The sequence below is a fragment of the Stegodyphus dumicola genome, chromosome 2 (genome assembly GCF_044657685.1).
Source record: "Stegodyphus dumicola isolate Sdum_Otavi_A_Nest chromosome 2, ASM4465768v1".
Lineage (NCBI taxonomy): Eukaryota > Metazoa > Arthropoda > Arachnida > Araneae > Eresidae > Stegodyphus > Stegodyphus dumicola.
In genome coordinates this window covers 184,552,523-184,574,779 of record NC_140769.1, presented here as the reverse complement: position 1 = coordinate 184,574,779, position 22,257 = coordinate 184,552,523, and the positions used below count along the sequence as shown (strand labels likewise).

The following is a 22,257-nucleotide window of genomic DNA, read 5'->3' as shown; positions in this document are numbered from 1 at the left end:
GGGTTCCAAAAATGCTCAATGATGTTCACAAAACAAAGTGACTTGGTAGTGCCCTGACATTTCTCATGCATTACTGACCTGACATTTCTCACGCATTACTGTACAGCGATAATGACGGAGAAAACGTTTTAAACCAAATTGTGACAGGTGATGAAACTTGGGTGTGTCATTTCACACCAGAATCGAAACAACAATCGATGGAGTGGAGACACACTCATTCTCCGAAAAAACAAAAGTTCAAAGTGACAATGTCATCACAAAAAATCATGTGTACTGTCTTCTGGGATAGGAAAGGCGTTTTGCTTACTGAATTTCTTCCCAGAAATGAAACCATTAATGCGGCACGATATTGTGAGACTTTAACAAAACTAAGGCGTGCCATTCAAAACAAACGAAGAGGAATGCTCAGTAAAGGAATTGTGTTGCTCCATGACAATGCTTGGCCCCATACTGCTGATGTCACTCAATCGTTAATTCGACAGTTTCATTGGGAGCAGTTCGATTACCCGCCGTACAGCCCGGACGTGGCGCCGTCCGACTATCATTTGTTCCTGCACATGAAGCGCGAGCTTGGTGGCAAGCGCTTTGGATCTGACGATGACACGAAAAATGCTGTGGAGTCGTGGTTATCGAAACTGGCGGGAAGTTTCTTTGACGATGGTATACAAAAAATGGTTACCCGCTATGACAAGTGTTTGATCATGGGCGGAATCTATGTTGAAAAATAGTTTAAGACATATATTTTCATGTAAAAATAAAATTGGATTCGAAAAAATTGTTTTACTATGTTTTTTTTCAAAACGGTACTTAGTTTCCGAATACGCCTCGTATGTGTTTTACTTAAGGATAAACCCTCTTGTGGAGTCTCCTTTATTTTTTTCTTTTTATGAAGACCCAGAAAAATAAACATTTTATCATTAATAAACAGTATATGCAGAGAAAAAAATGCATGCTTATTCCATAGTTTGTGACATGACTGAGCTGAATGAGGCGACTGGTATAGGACAAACAGGTATGCTAGTAGTAAGTGTAAGACAGGTATGCATGAGAAACTTCAAACAACATGTATAGTCACTGGACAATGAGCACCAAATTAAATTATCATCTTTAAACATTTACATTTCTTCATTTTTTCTCAAAAAACATTCATGAATTATATTTTGCATTTAATTGTTAATACTGATAAATTTTAAATTTATTCCCATCTATTTCATAAATATGAAAATTACATATTCCTAATTATGATTAGTCAGGATCTTATCAAACTGGACAATGTTTCAAGTAAAGCCACACAAATTATAACCTTCTTTTAAAAATTATGCTTTTCTCCATCCATTTTCTTGGGCTCATTTCTACATTAAAAAGTGATGAATTGCTTGTAAACCTGACCAAAAGGAAGGTAAAAAAACAAGAGAATAATTCACAGGTGATAAATGATATCAGTTTGGTGGCTAAAACATCTTACCAGTAATGACTATGTAGTTCAGTATCGAGTATTTTCAGATAATTTTTATTCTGTATTTTTAGCAATTTGTGAATTTTGATAATTATCTTCAAAGGAAAATTCAATTTCATAATGCAAACTTTAAATTCTAAGTTATTCATATTTCTTATGAATTTGAAGTTGAAAGACCCAACACTATAATTTTCATATAATTTAAAGTTAGATCTTTTTTCCCCAATAGGCCAATATACTTAGCAACAACATTTATTTAAAGGATACTGAAAGATAACAGTGTGTCTTGGAAAAGTATTATTCTGAATTTAAAAGTATTTGACAAAGCCCAAGAAATATTTTCACCTGAGAAATAGTCATTTTTATGCGTTAAAATATTAAAGGGGTTCTGTTACAATATAAATAATATGAAAAGGTTACATAGTTTAATTTAGCTGGGGAAATTAATTTAGATACCTCTCTAGGTGAATTCATGTGATGATAAAAAGTATAGTCACATTTAATGAAATTCTGCTGATATTTTTGGATAAACGCTTATTATTTGTGAAACGCTTATTATCTGCTTTGTTCTCAATAAATGTTAATGTCTACATTTTCTATATACATATATATATTTTAAAAGTACACTTTAAAAAAAAAGTTCCTTTATAATTAGAATTTTTTTAAATTTATTTTTAAACTGCATATTAATTTAAGAATTTTTCTTATGCCACACAATTTCATCATAGCATTATAGTTGCAAGATTTTTATTGATGAGAAAATCCTGAGATCGAATTACACTCAGAAAATTAATATACTGAAGTAAATAGAAAATTAATTACCATTTTCTTACACATCATTAACTGTGAACAAGTACAATCAAGGCTAAATTTAAGGAATCAGATATTACATTAAAAATTTTCATACGCATTTAGTTATATATTGCAAATAAACAAGTCTCTTATAAGCAGGCTGACTTTATTTACAAAATGTGCAGTTTCTTCCGAAGGTAAGTGCAAAATTTTTATGCCTAAAATTTAAACTAATAAGTTTTTTTTTTGTTTTTGTTAATGAAGAAATGCTTATTTAAAATTAGTAATAAACTGAATTTATTGATTTAATTTTGCTTTTGCTTTGCTTTAGTATGATTAGTAAAACAATAATTTGTGATTCATCATCATTTACGTATAGCTGAAAATGCTGCATACACATGGTGAGTTATTATTTATTTTCAGCTAATACATATGTACCAGATGATTTCACTTTTAGTCACACTTTAATAGACATATATAACACTTCTTATTGAACTCTTAATGTTTTAAAATTTTATTTGTAATTTTATCTGTAAAGCTTATTTAAAATGTTTCATACGTTGGACTAATATTGCACCTAACACGAAGTTCACGGTTGTTTGGATCTCCCAGCCAGGAACCTTCTGGATAGGCTTCTGGAAATAAAATTTTTAAAAATAACAAATTTCAACATATGACTTTAAATAAAATATTTATTATTTCTTTAAATTTAAATAAGAAATTCAGCATACACCGTTTAAACCTTCTGAACATAAAGGGTATTCCAATAAAAATGATATGATTTTAAAACGAAATGGCAACCAATTTAAAATGTCATAACGATCATTAACTTTTATTTGTGTTTAATATACTCCAACAATTCATTGTGACTAAATAAATGTTTCAAGAATGTTAATTTAGGCAAAATATTTTCACGGATGAACCTTATTTCATTGGACATGTTTATGAACAAAATTGTCATTTCTGGTGTGAAAGAAATCCATCAAAGATGCATGAGAAGCCTCTGCATTCACAAAGGGTCTCTGTACTGTAAGATTTATGGTATAGTGGCATCACTGGACCATTTACCATTTCCAAAATAAGGTAAGAGCACCAACTTCAGTGACAGATGAACAATACTGATTATGATAGCAAATATTTTGTGGCCAAATTAAGGATAATTTCACAAAATGCAACAGAGTTGGCCTCTCAGATGTTGTGATTTAACTCCTTTAGATTCCTTTTTGTGGATATTTAAAATCAGTGGCTTAAGTGAAAAAACACACCTGTTAAGACCTTGGGCCCAAGTATAGTGCATACAGTAATGACAAACTGGCTTCTTCAGATCCACTTGTGTGCAACGTGTTTAAGTAGACACTTAAATGGTGTTTTATTTAAAATATAATGTTATAAATTGCACTTAAAAGAATACAAAATGTTTGGTAGCATCTGAAATAGCTTTTATTCCATTTTAAAATCATATTTTTATTAGAAGACCATTTTATAAGGGGCAATGTATATTAAAAAAAAAAAAAAAAAAAGAAAAAGAAATGAATGTTATGAAAAATCTAAGAAGACAGTTCCTGGAAAACAATTTCCTGGCAATCATTTGCTAACATATGCATATGCTGCTGAAGGAAGCAGATATTTGGGTAAAAAAATTATTTTCCTCGTATTACTAATTTCAATTGCTGTTTTAAAGAAATACTCGTATTACTAATTGTTCCCAAATTTTATACTTCATTGCATGTCAAATATGTTCAATAAGTAGTATATGTGAAGGTATTTTGATCTAAAAAATATTAACCCTTAGCACTCCGCATGTTTTTGTACCACTACCTACCAGCAAATCCAGCACGTTTTCGCAGCGGAACGAAGAAGGTGTCTTAATTTAAGTGAGAAGAAATACACGTGCTTGTGAACGCTTTTGATTTTATTTATTTTACACATATGCACCTTCTTCTTGTAAATGAAAAGTATATTTTAAATTTTGTAATTCACCATGGTGTGATATCTTTGAAAACAATCTCCCATGTGCATTCTGGGTTTATAATCAACACTGTCTTCCACAATATCTTCTAACAATGAAAAATCAAACACATCTTCACTATCACTCAACTCTATATTCTCATTACAATAATTATTTTTCTCCATGTTGCTAACCATAAAATGGGTCAAATAATGTTTCAATTGTAACAGTAGCAAGACTGAGCACATTTTAACTACAGATAACAATTGACAACGCCGACGATTCCATAACATTTTAAGCCTAATCATGCTAAAAACATTGGGCTCCACAGCGGAACCTACGGAGTTACGGAACAAATGACAGACGGCTCCATAGCGGAGACAACAGAGCACTAAGGTTTAAATAGCAACAGTCACAGAAATACAAGCTAAGGATAAATCATACAGCAGAATTTGGATTTATCTTACAAGTTATAACTTGTGAAGATTATTCAAATTTCATTTTAAAATGTCAGTATGCTTACACTGATACATTATAATATCAATAAATTTTAAATACTGGTTTAAAAAAGAGATATATACATTATACACTCCTTTGCCATTTTATACTACTGCATCAATTAACTCAGTTTTCAAAATTCATATTTAGTTACGCTGCATGCCAAAATTTAATAAAAAAATAATAAATTAGCTTTTGTTATCAAATATTACCTTATTCTATTACTCAGAATATATATATTATTATTGGCAGGATAATTGCTACTTTATTGGTCTTTGGATAAATAAATATTTTACTTTCATGTTTAGGAACACCTAGTCTTTAAATATTTCAATTACACAGTAAATCTACAAAATTTTATGATTAATTTTTTCACCTAATTCCAGCAAACTTGATAAATAATAATCGAATGTATTTACTGTTATGACATTTTAACTTGGTTTTTCTAATATATCTTCAGCAGACAGAATTTTCTGTGAGTTATTCATTTGTTTTACTCTGGTAAATATCAGCTGTCATGGATTAGAAATTAAGTGTGAAAAATAGTAATTAGAAAGTGTGTTAGCAAATAGTTACGTATGAAAATTAGCAAATAGACACTTGAAATCTTACGTGAAGAATACAGTGATCAAATATCAGTGTGATGCAATGTTTTTTGCTCATATGGACTATTTCATGATTTTTATGATGACCTCCAAAATGATTACCAATGGTAGTGCTGAATGAATGGAAACATTAAAAAAGTTTAATAATTGTCACTGAAAAATGGTAATCTCTATATTTAAATGATAGCCAATAGGCTTCAAACAGAAAAAAGACACTGCTTACAAAATTATTGTGGAAGATTTTAAGAAAAGAAATTTTTTTTCTTATTTTGGCCTTCATACATTGCCTGCAGAACAGAAAGATCTTTCTGCACGTTATGATCTGACCTAATGATATTAATTAAAAATTCTTTTGAAACAGATTATGATTCACTATGAAATCTGGTTCTTTGCTTAGGATCCTAAGATAAAATGTGACCATCCATGTGAATTGTAAAAGGTTCACAACAGCCACATAAATTTCTATTTCAGAAATCTCAAGTAAAGACTAAGTTGGTGAACTTTTCTGAATGGAAAGGATTCACAAAGAACTATCTTTGAGGAACAGACAGTGAATTTCATTTCATAAAGACATGAATGGATTTCTGAAGAGAATTAAGCCCCTTAGGCCTAAAAAAATTAAATTAAAAAACTGGTTCCTGCTGTACAAATATTCATTGACACAAAATTCCATTCTTGCCAGACAGTTAAAATATTACAACTCTATATCATTCCTATTATTCACCAGATTTTGCACCAGTAAACTTCCTTCTAAAGTGAGGTCATGCACCAAATTTCAGTATCTTTATAATGTTGAAGAGATTAAGAAAATCATGACCAGAGTAAGAGTAATCATAGATGAGTTTCAAATAGAGATTTCAAATTAGCTATTTGAATATTCAAATATACCAGATTTACAAGCTCACACAATACTATTCTGTGCATTCCTAAGAACAACTAGGACAGTCTCTGAAATCTTGTTTCATTTTGAATAACATTCTGAAGTTTCAAAACTGATAAGTTCTTTAAATAAAAAATTTCAGCAAATAGATTTTGCATTTTTTAATCAAAAATTAAAAACAAACTGATGAATTTCAAACAATATATACATCAAAGAAGTCATGATAATAAAATATTAAGTAATGCAAACAAAACTTTATTGAAGGAAATGATTTTTCAGTGGATTGTAAATGCACATAACTGCATTTATTATGGATGACTAACTTGCCAGGTTAAAAATGCTTCATTGCATTTGCAGCATGATTTTCTTGCTCTAGGAATGAAAACTTTTTTTTAGTTGAATATTTTATTTTTGACAAAAGTATTTATAGCAAAAGGAAAATTAGGTGAGTGCTTATTTAAAAAATAAAATTAAAAAAGTATACACTTTTAATATGTTTAAAATTATTTGCACTACCTTTGGAAATCATAAGAACTTTCCTTGCTGAAACATCGTATAATTTTTTTTTTAATACTTCCATATTAAGCAATTTTGGGAAATTTAGTTGACATCAAGATAACTTTGACAATAAGCTTTTAATGTTAATTTTGTCTGCCAAACTACTTATCAAAGATTGGGGTTCTTCCTCTATTTTGAAAAATTTTGAATAATACAAACTTCTCAAAGATACAAGTTCCGATCTTTAAAAATTTTACCCATTATGCAGAATTCTTTTTGGCAAAATTTTATCAATGTTAACTGCCTGGAAGCAAAGTAAATAAAATCATATACTTATGATTAATGGCTTCAACTTCCTTTGAACGAATTTCCTACTTTCATTCTTAATACTAGTCTCCACTTTTTAGTCTTCCATTTTCACAACATTCTCCTTTAGGAATACACTATTTCAGGGCTTCTTAAACTTTTTTCAGTAACGACCCCTTTTTATCACTGAGATTTTTTTTGCGACCTCAGGACCCCCATAGATATTTAAGAAAATTTTGTGGGACCCCATAAGCATTGCGTAAATCTGATACATGCATGAGTGAAACTGTCAATTTTTTCATTTTCAAATTTTAAGACATAGAACAATGTGAAAATTTTAAATAATAACAGACGAAATGACAGCATCATGTGCAAAGCAAGTAAAATGAACGTTTATATTATAAAAAGAATGTGTTGAAACATTTTTGGAATTTGTTATTCGGAGCATTTGGTAATTGTAAAATTATTATAATAAGTCAAAGAAATATCAAAACTACTAAAATTTGTGGCGATCCCCTGCGGCAGGTCCCGCGTCTCGCAGTATAAGAAACTCTGTACTATTTCAGTGCTCTCACATCAACCACAGTTCCCAATATCACTTAATATATGCAACAGATTTTAAATACATTAAAAGTTTGGAAAATTTAAGGTTGAGTAGCAAAATAAAATTTAAACACAAGATTAAAAATATGCTTTGCAATATAAACTTTTTTTTTTTTTTTTTTAATAAAATGACAAAGTAACACAGCAAGAATGAAACATATTTTTATATTTATGCACAGAAAAAAATCCTTTCCTAAAATTATATGTAAAATTAACAGCAGTTTTAAGTTACTATAATAACGTTAAAATTTAAAAAAAATTACCTTCATCATTTGCAGATATACATGAAGTGTTACTAGAAGAACAAGGTACATCTAAAATAAAAAAGTACATAACATTTATACATAATGCTAAAATGCTGCAAAATAAATGTTTAATAAAATGCATTCTTAGTAAATTTCATATTAAAGGCTCTATGAGGTAAGAGGCTAGAGAAAATAATACAAATAAATAAAATTGTAAATTTTCAAATTCTAATAATTATGTGATGAAAAAGATGTAGCAATGTTAATGGCATAGAATGCAGATCCCTACAGCACAGAAAGAATTCTGGCTGTGTATAATGCTAAAATATTGAATCTGTAATGACTAGGAAACTTGGCAATTGAGGTGGATTAAATTTCATTTTTATTCCAATCAACATTTGTGGCCACAATTCATTTGACACTCTAATCATGCATATTCAAGATCACTTACATTTTTGATACTGTTGCAATAGGAAGAGAGCAGAGCAAAAAATTCTTAATGCGATGAGAGGTAGAAGCTAACGTGCACAGTTATGTAATATGGAAGCAAACTAACAGAAGGTTTCAGTTTAGGTTACTTATTAAAAGAAAGATTTCAGTTCTCGAAATTTTGAGTTCAGGTTCTGAATTAGCTGCATCATCAATGTTATGCAAACCATGTGGCTGATCTAGAAATGATGCAGTCCAGAAACGTTATAACTATTTTTAGAATACAGAGGAAATACCCAAATTAAAAATGAGGAATGAAGAGGTTATTGCTAAATTAAATTAAAAAGCTGATTTACTCATTTTTTTTATTTTACACACACACACACACATATTATATATACAGGGTGTTTCATAGATCATGAGGCAAACTTGGAGGGGTGGTGGAGCGTACTAAAACATGCATTTTTTGTATAGGAATGGGGTCTAAAGAGACAAGTTAAGGCAGGAACGCAGAAAAACGATACAAGAGGAAAATGTGTTTATGTACAAAATCAACACAAAGTGCTTCTTTGCAGCAATACAGTATTTGCAATAAATGTTCAAAAAAAGGAACAGTAATAGGAACTACAGCTGTGATTGGCTGGCAATGCAGCGGTAGAGGGCGGTAGTGAGCTGGACAAACCACGATCTCATGCATCAGAGGGTCATTCGCAACTCTGATGTCGAGGGTGATGGGCAAGTTTACGCACAGGGAAAAAGCTGACATGCATATCATGTATGGTGCTGCTAATGGGATCGGCAGAGCAGCGCTAAAGTTGTACCAGGAAAGGTTTCCGAACAGGCGTATGCCGAAGCACACAATATTCGAGAGGTTGCATCGGCCTCTAAGTGAAAATGGGTCATTTGAAGCCACCTCTGACACTAGGAGTGGAAGAAGTGCACAACAACGTCGCACTGAAGAATCCATCTTGAACATTGTGCATGAATCACCTTAGACAAGTACAAGGGCTATTGCACTTGTCTGCAGCCGAGTCATTCCACCGTTTGGAGAGTTTTGCATGAAAATAGTTTGCACCCATACCAATTGCAGAGTCCAAGCCTTGCAAGAGACAGATTACTCTCTTAGAGTTCATTTCTGTCATTGGTTCTTGCAGCAATGTGCAGCACAGGTGGATTTCCCATTGGATGTGCTATTCACGGATGACGCAACTTTCTCACAGGACGGCATCTTCAATAGCCACAACATGCACGTTTGGGCACATGACACATGTCCACATACATTCCAAACCCGCTTCTCTGTGAATGTGTGGCCGGGTCTTGTTAACAATTACCTCATAGGCCCATACCTCTTATCTACATGTACAAATGGCTTGTGTTATAATTTTCTGCAAGAGGTGCTGACGGAATGCTATAGGACGCTCTGGCTGTTGTTCATGATCACATGTGGTTCCAGCATGATGGTGCACCAGCCCATAACAGCATGCGGGTCCGCAATTATTTTGGGACATTTCCGAGCTGATGGATTGGATGTGGTGAACCCGTTCAATGGCCACACTGCTCGCCAGATTTAATTAGCTTGGATTTTTTTTATGGGGCCATCTGAAGAGCATCATTTACGAGACTCCCACTGACTCACTGGAGGACCTCATTTCCCGACTATCCATTGCGGCTGCAAGCGTCTGCGAAATGCCTGTCATTTTTCAAAATGTTCGTCAATCCCTTCTGCGACATTACCAAGCATGTATTACTGCTGATGGTCGTAATTTTGAACATTTATTGTAAACACTGTTTTGCTAGAAAGAAGCACTTTGCTTTGATTTTGTACATAAAAAAATTTTTCTCTCGTGTCGTTTTTTTGCGTTCCTGCCTTAACCCGTCACTTTAGACCCTAGATTCCTATAAAAAAATGCATGTTTTAGTACCCTCCACCACCCCTCCAAGTTTGTCTCATGATCTATGAAACACCCTGTATATCTAAGATATAACAAAATATGATGGCTGTTTTAAAAAATAATTGGCAACCTCAAAATTAACATTCTAAATTTGGTGCTCCCCCCCCCAAATTCACCTATTCTCCCAAATTCAAGATAATTCCAAATTACATAACACTGCTTGAAAGAGGACTTAAAAGACTTAAAATAATATTAACCAATCATAGCTTAGAACACTCTCTACACCTACGAAGTATAAATACTGAGTCAGAAACACTACATTGCCCTTCCCCCCCCGACTTCTGCCATGCAAAAAACTCTGCGTCGCTCCTACTTCCCTGCTTGAAATGAATTCGCAGCTTTTTATCTATGTATATAAAAATTATTTGTATTCAACTAAGATCGAAAAGTTATTTGTCTGCCAAAGAAATAATTTTTGCTGTGCCTAAAAATAAAGATGGTGATTTGCCAAAATTAGTTTTGTCAACGTCTTATTTCTGCGAGGCAGATTAAATACAGTACAAAGTCTTTAATCCGGACCTCAAAGCTATAAACTTTATGTGCATAAGTAAACACATGCACGTAAAAAGAAGAGATACGGTTTATAAAAGAGAGAATTAAAGAGAAAGTATTAGCACAAAAAACAAAGCAACCTAACCATTTGAGTCCGGCAAAGCGCTATCTCGCTTCACTTGTCGTATGCCAAAAATACGGCGCAGCGCAATAGCATTTCTTTTGTTTTGTATCGAGAATGCGAAGATGCTGCTGTTCGTTAGTATACTTTATGCAATTATTGAGAGCAGTTGTAGTGATATCAGTAGCAGATGTTTTATAGGAATTGGAAATTGTTTTCATTTTTTTACCTAGTGTTATACTGATAATTACGAAATAACCCATGTTAAGTTCTGATTCGTTTGAAAGTGACTATATTATGAGAAGTGATAACGAAGAGTATAGTAATGACCTTGAGAGTGATAGTGGAAATGACATCCTCATTCGTTCTAAGAGATTACGAGTTATTAGTGATAGCAGTGATGATGATGAAGTAACTGCAAGTACCTCCGATGACGATATTATTGATGAGTTTTTACCCGTGGATACAATTTTTTTCAAACGAATCGAATACATTTTCTGAAGTACCTGGACCAAAGCATGCCCCTCCTCCTAATGCGAACCAATTGAATATTTCAATAATTTTTTTTTTCAATTTTCAATAATTTTTTCTCAAATATACTAACCAACAGCAGCGTCGTTGCATTCTTGGTACAAAACAAGAGAAGCACTATCGCGCTGCGCCGTATTTTTGGCATACGACAAGTGAAGCGCTCGCCGGACTCAAACGGTTAAACAACTTACATTGAAAGAAATGTTTAATAAAGTAAACAAATAAATATTAAGCTTTTTTTTTTGTAAATTTTGATACCCTTTAGATCATAATTGCTCTTTATTTCATAAATTTTGGTTTCATATTTTTAATTGTATAATTTCTGCATGCCATCTCACGAGATTTAAATTGATGATCTATAATCCGGAAAAACCCCTAATCCGAAATCGCCGAAGTCCCAACGAGTACGGATTACGGACTTTGTACTGTATTCATCTTTATTTAAAAAAACATGTTGCAGCCACAAGCAACTTGACACTAATTGATGCCTATTTCAAAATATTTAAATTTTGATAGTTTTGGGGTAAAAACAGAAGCAGCAAGAAGCAGTCTATCTAGGCCGAAGTGCAGAAAGCAAGTAAGTTGTGGTCAGGATGAAATTTTGATCAAGAATTAGTTAGTTTTGGTTCTAAATGAATTTGATTGGATAATTAATACTGCTGTAAAATTATGATTAGCCATTTGAGTTTCAATTCTATTCACATTACTAGCATTATTAAGAGCTACATAGCAGTGTTGTATTCTTGTCGTCCATATCGCAGCCTTATATGAAAATAATTAACATGGTTCTCAATAGTTTTAGGTAAATAACAATGCCAAAATTTGTCTATCTTTAAACATGATTTATTAATCATTGTATAATAAAGAGAATAAAGAGATCTGCCATCTTGATATTGGGGGAAGTTGACAGTTTTTGGTCAAAAAGGGCCACAATTTAAAATAAATCTTTTAATATTATAAGATTTTATGGATACTGATTGAAATCAGATGGATATCTTTCATTTTATACATCTGGAAAAGTGATCAGAACTTTTCTGTCCTTTCGTTGTCATTTTTGATTGTAGTTGAAATATTTTCCGATTTTCGCCTACTGCAGTGACATCAGTTGAAATATTTTCTGTTACATTTAAACTGATGCTTGGGCATCAGCAAAATAGGACATAATAAACCAACAGGATCAAATACCTTACGAGTGACAGAAAGAATTATTCTTTTGGACAAAGTTTCAAATTTATAGCTGTCTAACCAGTCCAGATTTATCATCAGCGTATCTTTTTTTCTATCCCATAAAAGTCCTAATACAGAAGTAAATGGTTGAGGATCATTATCATTGGTGTACTGCCAGTCTCTCAAATTGAATTTTCCTTCACTCAGTCTATGTCTGCTAATTATCGATGGCTGCTCTGGCGAGCTCTATTCGCTTATGCATTTAAAAAAAAAAGAAAAAAATTACGCTACCAGCCCGATGTTTTTCCGGTAAAACAAAAGGATGTTTAAAGTTTTCTGTATCCTTCTGAAATGTAATTTTTGTTCGCAGTCTAATAATTCCTTCTTCATCCTTGCATGTTGCCAAAGATTCTAATTTTCTTTTGTTTAAATGATCAGAAGTATTCTTTTTGTATTGATAACATGACTTTCTTTTATGCCTTTTTGACTTCTTCGTAAGATAACTCTCCAATAATTTGCGAAGACTTTGCAATTAGACAATTAAAGATAAATCTTTTTATCCAAGCAATCAACCATATCACTTTGTCCTAGCTTGAAAAATAATAATAGTACCAACTTGATCCATACTGCCTGCATCCATTATTTTTCTTTTCATCAGTTTTGCAGCTACAAGTATTTGAGTAACTTAGAGAACAGATAGAAGAAATGCCCATCAGATTTTGTTTTTCTCTTTTCTTTAGCTATAGAATGTTGATGAAAATTTTGTGCTGTGACGGGCCAGTTAGAAGAAGGTTCTAATAACCAAGTGGGTCCCTCCCACCATTTGCTTGATAACAATTGTCTAGCGAAACATCCTCGAGAAAACAAATCAGCTGGATTCTGGACCCAGGAAGGTGTTTCCATGTAAGAGGATCCATTAAACTATTTATCTCATTCACTCTGTTCTTCACAAATATCGTCCAAGATTCTTTACGTTGAATCACCCTAAAACAACTCTTGCGTCAGTCCAATAATGCTGTTCAACATCTTTCCATTGAAGCCCTTCCACAACAGATGCACACTAACGAGCTCCCACCATAGCAGCCATCAGCTCCAATCGAGAGATAGTCATGGGTTTTACAGAAGCCACGCTAAGCTTTGGCTGACAAGAGATGGGAATTCTCCGATGTTTCCACACGAATATAAACAGCCGCTGCGAAGGCTGAATGACTAGCATCACAAAAAGTATGTAGAGAAATGTATTATCTACATGGATCAATTGAAAAACATTGTAATACAGTCCCTTCCTTTAGCAAATGAAGTTCTGAAAACCAGCTCATAAATTCTTCTTTTATATTAGTGTTGACTTCAGAGTCCCAAGGTTTGTTTTCTTTCCACATTTTTTGCAATAACAATTTGGGCATCAGCAAAATAGGACATAATAAACCAACAGGATCAAATACCTTACGAGTGACAGAAAGAATTATTCTTTTGGACAAAGTTTCAAATTTATAGCTGTCTAACCAGTCCAGATTTATCATCAGCGTATCCTTTTTTCTATCCCATAAAAGTCCTAATACAGAAGTAAATGGTTGAGGATCATTATCATTGGTGTACTGCCAGTCTCTCAAATTGAATTTTCCTTCACTCAATATGGCTTGAGGTGTCTCAATGAAGGGTAATATATCACATGTATCATTTAAGCTTGTTACTATATTATCAACATAGAAACTCGAAAGAAGAATCTTAACATAATCTTGATTATATCTGGCATCATTCAAATATTTTCCAAATGATAATCTAAGACTGCTGCCAAAAGAAAAAGGCTGCTATTTACAAGCTCAAAGTTGATGTCTGATGTTCTTCTGCGTTAGAATTTTCAATTTGGAAATACTGATCAATAGTTTTAATTTACTTCACTTTTCTTTATAAAGCATTGCATAATTCTTTGTCTTCTTTATTTTTTAAGTCCCACTTAAAACTTTCTACTTCATATTATAAGATTATTTATGTCTATAAATACAGTCTATAAATAAAAAGGCATATAAATACAGTACATCATTTAATGAATCAAGAAAATTTTAATAATATTGTTCAAATACAGTCAAAAGTCGTTAATACGGACTCGTCGGGACTTCGGCTATTCCAGATTATCGATTTTTCCGGATTATAGATCATCAGTTTAAATCTCGTATGTTGGCATGCAGAAATTCTAAAATTAAAAATATGAAACCATAATTTATGAAATAAAGAACAATTATGATCTAAAGGGTATCAAAATTTACAAAAAAAAAGCTTAATATTTATTTGTTTACTTTATTAAACATTTCTTTCAATGTAAGTTGTTTAAGTTGCTTCGTTTTATGTGATAATACTTTCTCTTTAATTCTATAAACAGACATAATTTCTTGTTCAGTTACAAAGTTCCGCTGTTCAACTCTCATAATTGCTGTGCCGAGAATACCGACTAACTTGTCAATTAAAATTTTTTCGTTTTCACTAACCTCTCTGTCACCTTCTTCATGTCTTTATCCATTTTTTGCAGCAATTCCACTTTTTGTTTGATGGACATCGAAACATACTTTCGTTTTGTAGACCCTTTGGGAGCTCCAGCATCGGAAATTCTATCTGACATAATTGAAAGTTCAAGCTTACTTTTATAAAATTGCTCTTACAGTCTGCAAAAAATAATAAGCCGCATCCAATTCGAAGATTAAGGAACAACGCAATCATCAACATTAACTAAAATAGATAATTAGATAATTTTAGCTTATATTGTCCGTTATACATTAAATGCACACGCGAAAACGTATTCCGTGCTTACGCACACACATATGCGCAGTCGTAAATGTCTTACGCGCACGTGTAAACACCTATGCGCAGAAAGTTTTTAGCTTTGAGGTCCGGATTATGGGTGTCCGAATTAACGACTTTTGACTGTATTATATTCTGTATTGTTTTTCAAAAAGGAAAGCAATTTATTTAACATTTTTTAAAATTAATTTCCAATATAAAATTAGTTCTAATAATTTTAATCTCAACATTTCATTCCCATGTATCTGCGTGAGCTAAAACTAAGGCAATCTCACCAAATTCCCACTATGGTCAAATGATGAAAATGTGAAGTGGTAGAAAGGACCATATATTATACTTCATAAACTTTAATTAAACATTTGATAAACTGTAATTAATAGTATATGCATCAAATAACTAAATTAGTTTAATACAATCTACAACAAAAAGAAATTAATGCTCCAAGAAGGAATCATCTGATTGCTTTGAAATCTTATATGCATAAATGTTTTGACTAAAGATGCAAATGATTAAAATTTGGTGTCCAATGAATGAATTGTGTGATCTCTAGTGCACTGGAACTGCACATCTAGCAGATGTATACAAGGAGCTATTCTTGAACTGTTGTTAAAATTTTCTGTTGTGATTTAGGATACCTTTCAACGACTGAAAAAAAATGCCTCACTGCAGGATTTGAGCTCATTATGAGCAACTGCCAGAGTTTGAAAGAGGTCGTACCATTGCACTGAAAGAGACAGGTTGAGCTAATCGGAGAATTTCTTGTCATATGAGTTGAAGTGATGCGGTGATTAGAAGATGCTGGCAAGAATGGGTGGACAATGGAAGATTTCAGAGTCATGGTGGTAGCGGTCGACCTAGGGCGACAACAGATCGGGAGGACAGAGTGATTGTCAGATCAGCTGTCACAGTGCTTGATTCATTACTATCAACCCTCAGACGTGTGACACGCAAATGAGTGTCCACCATGACCATCGACAGATGGCTGATAGAGCGAAATCTACGCTCATACTGACCGTTACATCACCTGCCACTCATGCCTGCACACTGTCGATCCAGATTACAATGGTGCTTGGCCCGACCAGGTTGGAATGATGCTGACTGGGGATGTACAGCTTTCAGCGATGTATCTCGCTTCCAACTGTGTCGTGACGATCATCGAAGATGTGTCTGAAGACATCCAGAGCAGCCTGCTGATTCTGCTTTCACTATTGCACGTCACACGGGTCCTCAACCAGGAGTTATGGTTTGGGGTGCCATTTCCCTTGATATCCTGATCCCTTTGGTCGTCATTAAGAAGCTAAGGAGGCACACTTACAGCACAGTGGTACGTCAAACACATTTTCAGACCTGTTTTGCTACCTTTCCTTTTGCAGTACCCTGGCCTTATTTTTCAGAAAGATAATGGCTGACCACATATGGCATATGTTGCTATGAACTGTCTTACAGCTTGTCAAACATTTCCTTGGCCAGCCAGATCTCTCTCCCATCTACCATGTTTGGGATATGATGGGAAGGCGACTGCATCTACCAGGGAATGTTAATAACCTAGCTCGACAATTGGAGAAAATTTGGCAAGAAATACTGCAGGAAAGCCATCTGGAAGCTTTATCTCATCAGGCACGTCGTGTGACAGCTTGCACCCAGGCAAGAGCTGAGTCAATACCTTATTGAGGTCGCTACTTCGTAACTATGTAACTCTGAAATAAATCATTCAACTGTTCTGAAATTTTAATCATTTTCTATTCTGTACATAATTTTTCCATCTACCAATTTTCGCCCCATCGGACAACGCCTTCTTGGTGCGTCGATTTTTTTGTTATAGAGTGTTTTTCTTATTAAACATACTTTCAAAATTATTAACTAAACACATTTTTTGTTGATTTTTTTTATCAAAATTGTACTGCATGCATACAACTTTTTCTTTTTTAAAGTACATTTATTATCAGATTGCAGTTTAAATAAATAAATGCTTATTTAATTTTGGGCCAGTTCTTCAATATCTGTTTATTCTTGTAGCACACATTTAGAATACAAATTGTCGATTTAAATAAAAATTCATTCTCATCACATTCTCAAACATTTTAATGCAATTTTTCTAACAGAGATGGGAAAAAAAAAATTCTAAAAAAAAAAAAAAAAAAAAAAAAAAAAAAAAAAAAAAAAAATATCTGAAAGGTTTTAAATTTTAGCAGCTGCCCAAAATGGTTTGTTACGAATGATCGTTCTAGGTACCATTGTTTTTTCACAAGGCGAGGAACATACATTCAAACTTACAGATTCTTCATCATCATTAGATTATCAAAATTTAGATACAGCACAAAGTCCGTAATCCGGACTCATCGGGACTTCGGCGATTCCGGATTAGGGGTTTTTCCAGATTATAGATCATCAATTTAAATATGGTAAGATGGCATGCAGAAGTTGTATAATTAAAAATATGAAAAATCATAATTTATGAAATAAAGAGCAATTATGATCTAAAGGGTATCAAAATTTACAAAAAAAAAAAAAAAAAAAAAAGCTTAATATTTATTTGTTTACTTTATTTAACATTTCTTTCAATGTAAGTTGTTTAAGTTGCTTCATTTTTTGTGCTAATACTTTCTCTTTAATTCTATAAACAGACATAATTTCTTGTTCAGTTACAAAGTTCCACTGTTGAAGTCCTGTAATTGCTGTGTCGAGAATACTGACTAACATGTGAATAGAAATTTTTTCGTTTTGAATAATTTCTCTGTCACTTTCTTCACTATTGGAAGCGCGCATGGGTAAATGCATGCGCACATGTGTAAATGCATTACGCATATGCGTAAGTTTGTGGCTTTGAGGTCCGGATTATAGATCATTCCGAATAATGGACATCTGGATTACGGACTTTGTACTGTATAATAAAGGGATAGCTGTTCATTTGCTTTAAAAATTTTGAAATAATTATGACTATAATCTGATTAGATTTGGAGTTAATGCTTTATTATTCTGTGGTTAGAAGAACTAGGCATTGTCTTATGTTATTCATATCTTATTAAGCATCAATATGATAGTAATTAAATGTTACTAACTATATGATAGTAATTAAATGTTAACTCATTGAGGATATATCTAAAAACAGAGAAACTCTGATCACTCTTGGAAATGTGCTTATAAATGAGCATATAAAACATCAAAATTTGGATTGTTTACCTCATCAAAATTTGAGCTGTGATTAAAAAATAAATTGGGGAAAATTATTAAAAACATCAGCAAAGAATGAACTTTAAGGCAAAAATTACAATATTTTTACTACCCTTGAAACAGAGACAGCAAAGTTAAAATATAAAATATGTAAATATCATGTATGTCTACAGTATATTAATTTAAAGAGTGATGAATGCTATTAATCTCAATATTTTTTACGTACATACATTTAAAAGGAACTGCTTTCATATATGTATAGCTTTGTTTTGCTCTAATACAGTTTCAGAAACAGTATTAACTTTCATCTTCAGAATCTTACAACCTCCTCTTTTTTTGTATGCAGCTAAGGATTAATTTTATCACCATTACTTGAATACTTACTTGACTGTGGTGTCTTTAGAGTAGGGTCTTGAGCTTTCAGCAAAATACTTTCAACTTTTTGTTCCAACAGAAAGTACTTAGAACTAAGTTTCTCAATTTTTCCTTCTATATTTTTCAACTTATTTATAAATGAAAACTGCATTGTCATCAGCATTTCCTACAAAACAGTGTTTCAAATTAAAAATAAAATGCATAAAAAACTATTACAGGATATTTCTTAATACAGTGTTGACAGCACACAGTGAAGCAAATTGAATCTCAATTTTTGCACATTTTAAACATGAATACAAATGCATCTACTCAAAGAAATATAAATATTTTTATTAAATGAAATCTTTTATTAAGAATTTGTTAGTACAGTTATTAATGATGTTAACAATGTTTTTCAGTATGCCAGTTACTAAAATATTAACTCTAACAGAATTTTATAAATACAGCTTGTTTCAATCCACTCTTCTCCTCACATGATTTCTTTCATTTGCGCTGATTTTGATAACTAAATATATTTGTTTCACCATAAAAAATTTGAAAGAAACCATCACTAAAGAACATGTCTGGGACTGCAGAAATACTGCTAAGCCTGGAAAGAATTGCTTTATTCCTGGATTTTCTGTTAATACATTGAAAACAGGAATGCTGTCTTACATAATCCCCGAATTTATTGTGATAGTAGTCTCTATATCTTTATCATCAAGATCTTGAAACTGCTACTGCCTGCATCACTTAGAAAATGGAAAGCATTTCTTTTTCTATAACCTTTCAATAAATAATTTGTTTAATAAAAACTAGGTAAGTAAAACTGAGTAATTTAAGTTTAATAAAAACTGATGTTGATGTTTCACTTAGAATACAAGGTTTCATCCAATAATGCATTAACAACAGCGGAAGCTCTAGTTTTTATTTTTTAAGGTCAACAGGATTCAAAAAAGCAAAACACAATGACAGAGTAATAACAGAACTCTGTGTGATATATACTTAAATGACAGGCATTCCAACAACTGATAGAAAACGTGTTAACACTGGTAGTTTAACCTGGGTTCGATAACATGCACACATGTTGGCTACACAGGCATTTTCATGATTTCCCCCATGTATAATATCATCGTGAACAGGTTGGCTGCATGGGCATTTTCATATTTTCCCATGTATAAGTCCTCCACAAAGGGACTGCTCTCCTTAGGCAGATAATCCTAACATGCTTTGTCATTTAGAAGTCAAGCAATCTTAATGCTTTGTCATGTTCAAATAAACCACATTTCAATGATAAACTTTCAATTTAACTCAAACTTCATAAAAAATTCTAAACGTAAGTCAGGAATTAAATTAACTAGTAAAATAGAATTTAAAATTTATAACAATTATAATTCCTTTACTAACTTTCAAAAACTTCTCCAAAACTCCTATTGTAAAATAACACTTTCTTTTGGTTTTGGTTTATTTTATTGTGGCAAAGCCTTGATTACTATTTGCCTAAGAGGAGGAATGCCTTCGTGGAGGACTATCTAAGGGAAACTGGCTCGTATACATTTTACACATGGGGAAACACACCTTCTTTTGTTATTGTTGAAATGTATAAAATTAGCTACTATCTATTAAAAACTACCAAATTTGATAAAATAATTTCTTATTGTTTATTAGGCATTTTCTAGGATTTCAAAGGCTTAAATGAAAATAATTACATAGTGACTTTAAAAATAAGACAGATGCTTTAAAAAATAAATACTAAAGTTCAAAATTCATACAACAGGGCATATGATCACTCAAAATTAATACAAATTATATTACAGCAAAGCTCACATTATCATCATAGTTCTTGGACCACAAGTAAAGTTTCCAAAGTATAAAGATTTTTTATTTCAAACACCCATTTCTAGCAGTATACAGTTAAAATTCTGATCACTGATATATTCATTCCTGCATTGGTGTGGATTACACAGTACTTATCTACAAAGTTTCAAATTCCTAGATTCTAAATTTATAAAAATGCAAAATTCAAAAATTGTATGCTCATAAAAACATGTATCTACTATAAAATTTGAAAGTAACTTTATCTTCTGAACAAATTTTAAGGTTATTTTCTTAAAATTTTCAGAACTAGCAGAAATTACAAAATTTTAATTACCACAGACAACTTTAAATTCTTATTATGGTTCAATAGTTCTTTTGTTGTTTGTGACTATTTAAAAGCAAATTAACAGACATGGTTTCCTAAATTAAGAGAATGTAAAATTTAAAAATAATTTAATGTGTACCAAAATAAATGTATTAAAAGTACCTGGAAATAATTTCATTCTACACATTTTAGTAGCTTAAATTGTTAACTTTTCCATAATTCCATACCTCCTCAATAAGTAATTGCATTTTTACTTCACCAGAATTAAAAAACTGATACAATAAAACCTCACTCAATAAAAATGGCAAAGAATGCAAAACCAGTCTGTGATGTTTTTAAAGCAATTATTTTACATATCTTAGGGGGGACATATATACCTTTTTAGTTAAAAACATGAGATCTTAGTTTATTTTATGCAAAAAATTAGCAAATAATACAAATTGCTGCTTAGGAGATATGATTAGTTACTTATCGTCATTAAAGGATCACTTCAATAAAATTTTACATTACATTTAAAACTACCTACAAATATAAAGAAGGGGGAAAAAAAGAAAAGAAAAGATTTTTTTTTTTCGGTATGTCTCACACATAGCTTTGACATTCTGTGAAGAAATTTGTTGATGACCAACGACTGGTGTTGCCAGTATTCTCGAACAAGATTCCTGAAGCTGAAAACTCTTGTAGTTCCAGAGTTCTATGGCTTTTTTTTTTTTTTTTTTTAATTTTATGTATATAAATTTCTATATACTCATGCACTTAAACTATAGTACTACAAATTTTTAATACAATTTTTCACGAAACATTGCTTCAGTAATTTTAATCCATTAAGAGCAATAAAAACTAAACATAAGGAATTTTTTTTTATTAGCAAGTTCACATAATTTCCCTTATGCGATTTAAGCGAAAAACTTTAAAAGGAGAATATCAGAACTTATTTCATGCAAAATGTATTTAAAATTATTATTCTACACAGGTGAATCAAGTTGCAGGCACAAGTTTCTTCAGTTGGAAGCATGAGTTCGGCAATTACAAGTGACAAGTTTTTTCTCTGTATACAGTCAAAAGTCGTTAATTCAGACACCCATAATCCGGACCTCAAAGCTACAAACTTTCTGCACATGCATCGCGTTGCCGCATGCGCATAAGACTTTTACGGCTGCGAATATGCGTGTGCGCGTGCGCAAAATACATTTACGAATGCGCATTTAATGTATAACGGACGGTATAAGCTAAGCTAAAATTATCTAATTATCTATTTCAGTTAATGTTTCAG

At 32.1% G+C, this 22,257-nt stretch overlaps 1 protein-coding gene across 5 annotated transcripts in view; it reads right to left on the bottom strand.

The window, feature by feature from the left end:
* The window catches only part of LOC118183537 (protein BANP-like), a 75,856-nt gene that overhangs the window by 40,242 nt on the left and 13,357 nt on the right, over positions 1-22,257 (bottom strand). For all 5 annotated transcript variants that reach the window (XM_085811512.1, XM_085811509.1, XM_085811510.1 and 2 more), the window contains exons 3-5: positions 18,872-19,028; positions 7,850-7,900; positions 2,808-2,883 (exon numbers count right to left, since the gene is read on the bottom strand). In XM_085811512.1, the coding sequence (XP_085667638.1) occupies positions 2,808-2,883; positions 7,850-7,900; positions 18,872-19,028 (284 nt within the window). The remainder of the gene's footprint in view (positions 1-2,807; positions 2,884-7,849; positions 7,901-18,871; positions 19,029-22,257) is intronic.